General features: G+C 40.1%; 1 protein-coding gene across 1 annotated transcript in view; it reads right to left on the bottom strand.

Moving 5' to 3' along the window:
• TBC1D22B (TBC1 domain family, member 22B) overlaps window positions 1-10331 on the bottom strand; it is a 79451-nt gene that overhangs the window by 53488 nt on the left and 15632 nt on the right. The window contains exon 2 of the mRNA XM_005873771.2: window positions 4840-4896. Within this exon, the coding sequence (XP_005873833.1) occupies window positions 4840-4896 (57 nt within the window). The remainder of the gene's footprint in view (window positions 1-4839; window positions 4897-10331) is intronic.

The raw sequence follows: 10331 nt of genomic DNA, 5'->3' as shown, positions 1-10331 counted from the left end.
GCGGCTGATCGATGTTTCTCTCTCATCGATGTTTCTAACTCTCTATCTCTCTCCCTTCCTCTCTGTAAAATATCAATAAAATATATTTTAAAAAAAGAAAAGAAAAAGCGATCCAAGTAGTGCGGGTGAAACTAAAAACACACAAAAACATAATAAATGGCACATCTGAGAGAAATGTAGTCGTCTAATGAAGAATAACTTCTTCAATGTTAACACAAACACCTACAGATATTTTGAAAAGGACTGGCTATAGGTTATACTGGTTAGGAAACAAAAGTTCAATCATTCTGTAATTTGATTAATACTACACTGTTCTACTGATATGGCTGTTCACGCAAGAGAAATATTATACAAGTTTGTTTAAAAAAATAATGTTTGATATTGGTAAGGGATGTGAAGCAAGTGGGGAATTTACTAACAACCAAATGAATCCAGTCATCACAATAGCTAGTGTGGCTCCGTGTGAACCAGCCTTATACTTGGAACAATGATATCGAGTCAGAAAACAATAAATTTAGAAGCTTGTCATGCCATCAAATGGCCAATGGGGCCACTCCGCAATAACACTGGTCTTATATGAGCTATGAAAATTATTGCAGGCAATATTATCCCTAATGGTAATAATCTGGCAAACTGAAGTCAATACACACAGACGGGAATGTTACTTGCTCATGCAGTTTGGATGATTGAAGACCCAATGTAAAGGTTTCTGCTGTGATGGCAATTAACCACCCAGCAATTAACGGCAGTCTGAAGTGGAACGATAGTCATATAGCGGGAAAAGTAATAAAAATGTCCCAACAAAGATACTAAAATAAGGGCAATAAATGTTTTATAATAATCTGGAATTGTAAAATGATCCAAACCTAGATGTTGTTCCATGTTTGCGGCTGATCGATGTTTCTCTCTCATCGATGTTTCTAACTCTCTATCTCTCTCCCTTCCTCTCTGTAAAATATCAATAAAATATATTTTAAAAAAAGAAAAGAAAAAGCGATCCAAGTAGTGCGGGTGAAACTAAAAACACACAAAAACATAATAAATGGCACATCTGAGAGAAATGTAGTCGTCTAATGAAGAATAACTTCTTCAATGTTAACACAAACACCTACAGATATTTTGAAAAGGACTGGCTATAGGTTATACTGGTTAGGAAACAAAAGTTCAATCATTCTGTAATTTGATTAATACTACACTGTTCTACTGATATGGCTGTTCACGCAAGAGAAATATTATACAAGTTTGTTTAAAAAAATAATGTTTGATATTGGTAAGGGATGTGAAGCAAGTGGGGAATTTACTAACAACCAAATGAATCCAGTCATCACAATAGCTAGTGTGGCTCCGTGTGAACCAGCCTTACACTTGGAACAATGATATCGAGTCAGAAAACAATAAATTTAGAAGCTTGTCATGCCATCAAGTGGCCAATGGGGCCACTCTGCAATAACACTGGTTTTATGTGAGCTATGAAAATTACTGCAGGCAATATTATTCCTAATGGTAATAATTTGGCAAACTGAAGTCAATACACACAGACGGGAATGTTACTTGCTCATGCAGTTTGGATGATTGAAGACCCAATGTAAAGGTTTCTGCTGTGATGGCGATTAACCACTCAGCAATTAACGGCAGTCTGAAGTGGAACGATAGTCATATAGCGGGAAAAGTAATAAAAATGTCCCAACAAAGATACTAAAATAAGGGCAATAAATGTTTTATAATAATCTGGAATTGTAAAATGATCCAAACCTAGATGTTGTTCCATGTTATAGACTATTAATTTCAAACCACCACGTGCATGAAAAGGGGACATGATTTATTCAGTGACAATTATATTCCTTCCAAATTGTAGAGCTAGGTGATTACCTCTATTGAAAGTATGAATGCAACTCTGCTGATCCTTTAAAACACTCATGGTTTTATATCACTAACAGGTGGAGACAAGAGTATATAAAGCTGGTCTTGGCAGTTTGGGATATGGTGATATTACTCAAGACTTATCTTAAGTACAGAATCAGAGAAAACACAGTTGATGACTGGTGCAGACAAGGTATGGTGACTTTAACCCAAGCATAAAGTGGGATAGTAGACTCCATTGCCTTATGTATGGGCAGACAGACAGATTCACATGTGGACCATGTGCTTATCATTATAAAATATCCTGGGCCTGGCTAATGTGGCTCAGTGGTTGAGTGTCGAACTACGAACAGGAGATTAACGGTCAGGGCACATGCCTGGGGCTGTGGGCTCGATCCCCAGTGTGGAGTACGCAGGAGGCAACCAATCAATGATTCTCTGTCATCATTGATGTTTCTATCTCTCTCCCTCTCCCTTCTTCTCTGAAATCAATAAAATTGTATTTTAAAAAATAAAATAATAAAATAAAATATACTGGAATGGATCTATTACTAATCAACAAATCCTGGCTGTGAACAAAACTGGCTGCAAGGAACTAAATTCTCAACTATGATGCTTAAGTGATAAAGACCACAATGTCAGGGCTGGTTGGTGTCTCCACAATTCTCTTGCTCTTTCCCTCCGGTTACAAATAGTTTCTGCATCTTAGTTTCACACTACCACAGTCAAAAGCAGGAAATGTGAGCAGAGGCATAAAGAGGCTTTCTTCACAAAATTATCTCTCTCTGATCAAAAGAAATCTTTCCAAGAACTCTCCCTCAGGAGACTTTCTTATGTCTCATTGGCCAGAGTCCACGAGATGAAGTCACCATAGACCAGTTATTGGGATTACCAGAAATTATTGTAAAAGACTTAAACTAATCCAGATACCTGCTCTAAGTATACTGTCACCTTATTAATAGCTGAATAAAATTATGGTTCTTAAAGAAGCAGGGCCAGGAGAGACTGTTGGGTAGGTAATCCACAGGGCCTGCTTTACTAGCCAAAGACCAGGTAGTCTGTTGTTGGTAAAACCAGGAAATAGAATTCATTCTACTTAATGGAAATATCACAGAAAACATGCTCTCCTTAAGAGCTACTACAAGGTACACACTAAGAAACATGAAAGAAAAGTCCACTGTCTACGTGAAGGATTACATTCTTTCATTCCATAAATGTTTACTCAGTGCCTACTATGTGCCACATGCTGCTCCCGGTCCGAAGAGTGAAGTGGTGAACAAAACAAAGCCCCTGCCCTCAAAGAGCTCACAGTCTAGTGGTTTCTGATATAAAGCTGTTTGTCTTACAGAAAAGAACAGCAGTCATACTTCCAAAGTAAGACTGTACTTCTACATACTGGCCCAACTGCAAAACAACAAAAACAAAACATGACTAGGTTGAATTACGGAAAGTTCACCATACATTACACTGTTATTTTTAAAACATTAAAATATTGGTAATGTAGCCCTGGACACTGTGGTTTGGTTGGTTGGAGCATCATCCCATACACCAAAAGGTGACGGGTTCGATTCCCGATAAGAGCACACAGCCAGGTTGCGGAACCTACGATGTTTCTCTCTCACATAGATGTTTCTCTCTCTCTCTCTCTCTCTCTCTCTCTCTCTCTCTCCTCTCCCCCTTCCTCTCTCTAGAAAATCAATAAAACTCTCTCTCTCTCTCTCTCCCTTCCTCTCTCTAGAAAATCAATAAAAAAATAAAATATTAGTAATGTATAGTTGATATAGCACTTTTTTAGGTATTCAAAATACTTTAATGTACATTATCTTTACTTCCCCATTGACTGTGAAGGAAGAAAAGGTGGATATTATTACCCAGGCCCTGGAGGATGAGAACCTAGGTCTCCTGCAGCTCTCAGCTTTTACTACAAACTAATATTTATACTTAATGGAAATAATATTTATACTCATATTTAAGTATAAAGTACCACATTTATACTCAAATATGGAGGCCAAAGTTCTTAGAAAATCTGAGAAGATGACCCATCTTCTCATTGTGGCCGAGTTGCCCATTAGAGAAAGGTGTGATAAAGTGATATTTAGGGGTGTGGATACACATCCATACATCTTGGATTTAGCTAGGGTCTCTATTGTGTTTGAAAATTATTTATTAGAATTTCACTACAGAAATGGTCTCTAGGGAGCTTTTAATTCTATTGTATGGTTGGGTTACATTGAATGTGTCAAACAGAAAGAGGATGAGAAGAAAGCCAGCCCTACAGTTATATTCTTTGTGCCCTAATTCTCAGGGTACAAGTGCACAAAAGGTGGTAGACCTCTCTATGTTCAGAAGCCAGGAGCCCCAGAAACCAGATCTCTTGCTTGAAGGAGGTCCTCAATCATTCAATTTCAGGATAATATTTAATCAATAAAGACTTTTTCACCAGAATAGAGAATCCAACATCAAATCCTAGACAGGGTGTCTCAAAGAAATGTATACACACTTCAATAGCTGATAGCTCAATTTTGAAAATGAAATGTATTTTATTTATTTTTTTAATTTAAATTCTCTATTGTTTAATGTATTACATAAGTCTCCTTCTCCCCCATTGACCTCTCCCCAGCCGCACCCAACCCTCAGCACATGCCCTCATTCCACCCCACCCCCCATATGTGTCCATTGGTTATGCTCATAAATGTATTTTAATAAACTGCCTTTATCATTATTCAAAGTGTGTATATACATTTTTTGGGACATCCTAGATGTCTACTACCAATGTAGAAAAGAAATCTTTTAAGTGCGTTAATTTCCCACTTAATAACGGACTGTTTAGAGGTAAAATTATTAATCTTCTGATCCAAAAGAGAGCAGAAGAGAAGTTAGAAAAGGTCAAAGTGAAAACTGTCATTTCAACAAAGTAGGGGAGTGCTGGGGGGGTGATGAAAGAAGTACTCAAATGAAAGGAAAAACAACTTGACTTACTTTTTGGTGAGCCGAGGGTCCAGAGGAGGGTGCTGTGCTCCATACACAGGCTGGATGCTAAAAGCAAGAAAAAGGAAGAGGCTGTCAGGACACTAAAAATGTTGGGTGAGTGTCATCTGCATCACAAAATTGGAAGGGACTTTGAGAAACAGGTCACCTCCAATAACTATATCCAATCCAGTCCCAAAAGATAGTAGCCTACTCTTAAAAAAATATATATACATATGTGTATCGGGAGACATATATAAAACTATTCATAGCATTATGGCTCCTTTTAGTCCAAACTAGAATAACCCAAGAGTCCATCAACAGAGAAGTAACCTGTAATATGTTCATACTAGAGGCCCAGTGCATGAATTTGTGCACAGGTGGGGTCCGGCTGGCCCACCCCGATTGCAGCCGATCGGGGTGGGCTGGCCAGGGGGAGGGGATGCGGGCGGTTGGCTGGCTGGTCCTGGCCCCTGGTCAAACTCCTGGTCGAACTCAATTTGCATATTAGCCTTTTATTATATAGGATAATAAAATACTACACAGCAACATAAATATAAGTAGGGCTGCAAAGTAACAATATGAATGATCTTACAAATGACATGTTGAGCAAAAAAGAAGCAAAAGATAAAAGAGTAAACAGTGTATGATTCTGTTTATATACAGTTCAAAAATTGGCAAAAATGATTTCACTTGTTTAGGGGTGCATCAATGGTGGTAACACCATAAAGAAAACAAAGAATGGCTAACATTAAAGGATGTGGTTGTCTTGGGGGAAGCAGGGAGGTGTGATTGAGAACAGACACAAGAGGGCTTGTGGAGCTCACTTCTGGGGTCTTCATCAAGTTATAATACCACATACTGTTTCACGTACTTTTCTGTAATAGTTCACACACAAAAAAGCGACCCAAGAATAATTCTATATCAAAGCCAAACTGCTGTTTAACCACAAAGGTGACAAAACATGTTTCCACATGTAAGAACTCAGGGAATATGGTTTCCTTGACTTCTTACTGAAGAAACTCACATAATACTTTCAACAATAAAGAATTATTTTTTTTAAAAAGTCTTTGAGAATGTTCATCTTCCCTGGTGAGGTTTCAGTGCCTTACATATCTGATGTCAGGAAGTCCTCTCTATAAAAAAGGCAGCATGGAAAGATAACGGGCTTTGGTGTTAGAGAGACCAGAGCTCACCTGCCAGTTCTAGCATCCACTCTCTCTATAAACTTGCACTCAATTACTTGACCACTTTGAACGTGTTTTCTCATCTGTAAAATGGAAATATCACCTACCCCAAAGGATCACTTGGCTCAAAGACAATGAAGCAACACTACACGTCAAGGGAAGATGACCCAAGGAACTCTTGCATACATTGCTGGTGGGGGTATAAAGTAATAAACCCACTTCAAAAGACAATTTGGCCATATCTAGGAAGCATGTAATGTGCATAACCTAAGACCAGTATTTTCATGTCCAAATCTGTATCTTAAAAGAAATATATACATATATGTATCGGGAGACATATATAAAACTATTCATAGCATATGGCTCCTTTTAGTCCAAACTAGAATAACCCAGGAGTCCATCAACAGAGAAGTAACCTGTAATATGTTCATACTAGAGGCCCAGTGCACGAATTTGTGCACAGGTGGGGTCCGGCTGGCCCACCCCAATAGCCAATCAGGGTGGGCCGGCCAGGGGGAGGGGACGCGGGTGGTTGGCTGGCTGGCCCCAGCCCCTGGTCAAACTAAATATATATACATATGTGTATCGGGAGACATATATAAAACTATTCATAGCATTATGGCTCCTTTTAGTCCAAACTAGAATAACCCAAGAGTCCATCAACAGAGAAGTAACCTGTAATATGTTCATACTAGAGGCCCAGTGCATGAATTTGTGCACAGGTGGGGTCCGGCTGGCCCACCCCGATTGCAGCCGATCGGGGTGGGCTGGCCAGGGGGAGGGGATGCGGGCGGTTGGCTGGCTGGTCCTGGCCCCTGGTCAAACTCCTGGTCGAACTCAATTTGCATATTAGCCTTTTATTATATAGGATAATAAAATACTACACAGCAACATAAATATAAGTAGGGCTGCAAAGTAACAATATGAATGATCTTACAAATGACATGTTGAGCAAAAAAGAAGCAAAAGATAAAAGAGTAAACAGTGTATGATTCTGTTTATATACAGTTCAAAAAGTGGCAAAAATGATTTCACTTGTTTAGGGGTGCATCAATGGTGGTAACACCATAAAGAAAACAAAGAATGGCTAACATGAAAGGATGTGGTTGTCTCGGGGGAAGCAGGGAGGTGTGATTGAGAACAGACACAAGAGGGCTTGTGGAGCTCACTTCTGGGGTCTTCATCAAGTTATAATACCACATACTGTTTCACGTACTTTTCTGTAATAGTTCACACAAAAAAGCGACCCAAGAATAATTCTATATCAAAGCCAAACTGCCGTTTAACCACAAAGGTGACAAAACATGTTTCCACATGTAAGAACTCCGGGAATATGGTTTCCTTGACTTCTTACTGAAGAAACTATTAGAGGAAAAACTTCAATTAATGAGATAAATGTAGAAACTATGGCAAAACGACTAGTGGAAAGCATTTAATTAATTTAACCTTAAGACTAAATCTTAAATTTGAGGTTTTATGGTTGCAGAAGAGAATGTAACAAAAATACCAAACAACCCAATTAAAAAATGGGCAGCCCTAGCTGGTTTGGCTCAATGGATAGAGCGTCGGCCTGCAGACTGAAGGGTCCCAGGTTCGATTCCGGCCAAGGGCACATGCCTGGGTTGCGGGCTCGATCCCCAGTAGGGGGCGTGCAAGAGGCAGCCAATCAATGATTCTCTCTCATCATTGATGTTTCTATCTCTCTCTCCCTCTCCCTTCTTCTCTGAAATCAATAAAAATATATTAACAACAAAAAAATGGGCAGAGGACCTGAACAGATACTTCTCCAAAGAGGACATACAGATGGCCAATAGACAAGGAAAGATGCTCAATGCTACTAATCATCAGAGAAATGCAAATCAAAATCATAATCAGATATCACCTCACACCTGTCAGAATGGCTGACACCAATAAATCAACAAACAAGTGTTGTCGAAGATGTGGAGAAAAGGGAACCCTCAGGCACTGTTGATGGGAATGTAGATTGGTGCAGCCACTGTGGGAAACAGTATGGAGTTTCCTCAATAAATTAAAAATGGAACTGCCTTATGACCCAGTGATTCCACTTCTGGGTATATATATAAAGAAACCCAAAACACTAATTCAAAAAGATTACCAGTGTGGCTTAGTGGTAGAGTGTTGGCCGACACACCAAAGGGTCTTGGGTTCGATTCCTGGTCAAGGGCATGTACTTGGGTTGCAGGTTCAATCCCTGGCCCTGGTTGGGGCATGTGCAGGAGGCAACCAATTGATGTGTCTCTTTCACATCAATGTTTCTCTCTCTCTCTCTCTCTCTCTCTCTCCCCCCCTCCCTTCTACTCTCTCTAAAAATCAATGGAAAAAATATATACAAAAGATATATGCAATGCAGCGTTATTTACAATAGACAAGATATGAAAGCAACCCAAGTGCCCATCAATAGATGAGTGGATAAAAAAGTTATGGTACACATATACAATGGAATATTACTCTGCCATAAAAATAAATGAAATCTTACCATTTGCAACAGCATGGATGGACCTAGAGCAGTGGTTCTCAACCTTCCTAATGCCGCGACCCTTTAATACAGTTCCTCATGTTGTGGTGACCCCCAACCATAAAATTATTTTCGTTGCTACTTCATAACTGTAATTTTGCTACTGTTATGAATCGTAATGTAAATATCTGATATGCAGGATGGTCTTAGGCGACCCCTGTGAAAGGGTCATTCGACCCCCAAAGGGGTCGCGACCCACAGGTTAAGAACTGCTGCTCTAAAACATTCATTGAAAAAAGATGCAGAACTCTATGCATAATATGCCACTGTTTGTTTTTTAAATCCTCACCCAAGAATATGATTTTATTGGCTTTTAGAGGGTGGGGAGAGAAAGGGAGAGAGGGAGAGAGAAGGAAACATCAATATGAGAGAGAAACATCGGTTGGTTGCCTCCCGTACTCACCCCAACCTGGAATCGAACCTGCAACCTTTTGGTGTACAGGACTACTGAACCAGCTGGCCAGGACATGCCACCATTTTTGTTTGTTTATTTTAATATTTTTTTATTGATTTTTAGAGAGGAAGGGAGAGGGAGAGAATCATTAATCAGCTGCTTCTTGCATATCCCCTACTGGGGATCAAGCCCACAACCCGGGCATGTGCCCTGACTGGGAATCAAACCATGACCTCCTGGTTATAGGTCAACATTCAACCACTGAGCCATGTCACCGTTTTTGTAAAAAAACTTTAACATAAAGCATATCCACATATTCACATAGAATTAGGTCTATGTGCTTATAACGTATCTCTGAAAGAACACACAGGACAGCAGTAGCAAGTGGTTTGGAAAGGAACTGGATGACTGGAGGACCCAGCGGCAAAGAGATTTAGTTTTTACTGCAAACCTTTTTGTACCTTTCTGAATTAGTATCATTTACATGTATCACCTTTTTAAGAAATAAATTAAGCAATCTTAAGAGGATTGGGAGGTTTAAATGGGACAATGTGCAAAAAGCCCTTTTAACACAATTCCTGGCGGGTGATAATACTAGCAGGTAGTGAGGTTGATTTGCAAATGTTAAAATGCTACCCAGCACACACTCAGGGCCCAAGAAATGGTTTTCTACCTACCTCCCATTTTTGTAATTTATTCCTTACCCAACATTTAGAAAATAGAACAAGTTTACCAGGTACCTTATTTGACATCACTGATGTGATCCTAATTGCTTTTAAATAAAAATGTAGCCAACTCAATCATTTTCATATTGATTTCTACTAAGATTCCAGAGGGAATGTTCTCGTGTACAAATCTTTAGTTATGAATACACTGGAGGCCCGATGCACAAAATTCACTCACTGGGGGTAGGAGGTAGGGGAGGGGAGTCCCTCAGCCCGGATTTCGAGAGGGTGCAGACCAGGGCAAGGGACCCCACAGGTGCACGATCAGGGCAGGGGAGGGACACGGGAGGTTGGCCAGCCAGGGAGGAACTGCAGGAGGATTCCAGGGTTTGTCTGGCCTACTGGTCAGAGCATCTGCCCCCTGGTGGTCAGTGCACATCATAGCGACTAGTCGACCAGTGACTGTCTGCCCCCTGGTGGTCAGTGCACGTCATAGTGAGTGGTTGAGCGGCCTTAGCATATCATTAGCATATTACGCTTTGATTGGTTGAATGGCCAACTGGATGACCAGACACTTAGCATATTAGGCTTTTATTATATAGGACTAGAGGCCCGTTGCACGAAGATTCGTGCAATAGGCCTTCTTTCCCCTGGCTGCCAGCACCAGTTTTCCTCTGGCACCCGGGACCCAGACCTTCACTCTGGCCACCGCCTTCCATCTT

This window comes from Myotis brandtii, unplaced genomic scaffold (genome assembly GCF_000412655.1).
Source record: "Myotis brandtii unplaced genomic scaffold, ASM41265v1 scaffold420, whole genome shotgun sequence".
Lineage (NCBI taxonomy): Eukaryota > Metazoa > Chordata > Mammalia > Chiroptera > Vespertilionidae > Myotis > Myotis brandtii.
This window is presented reverse-complemented; position numbering and strand designations above follow the sequence as displayed.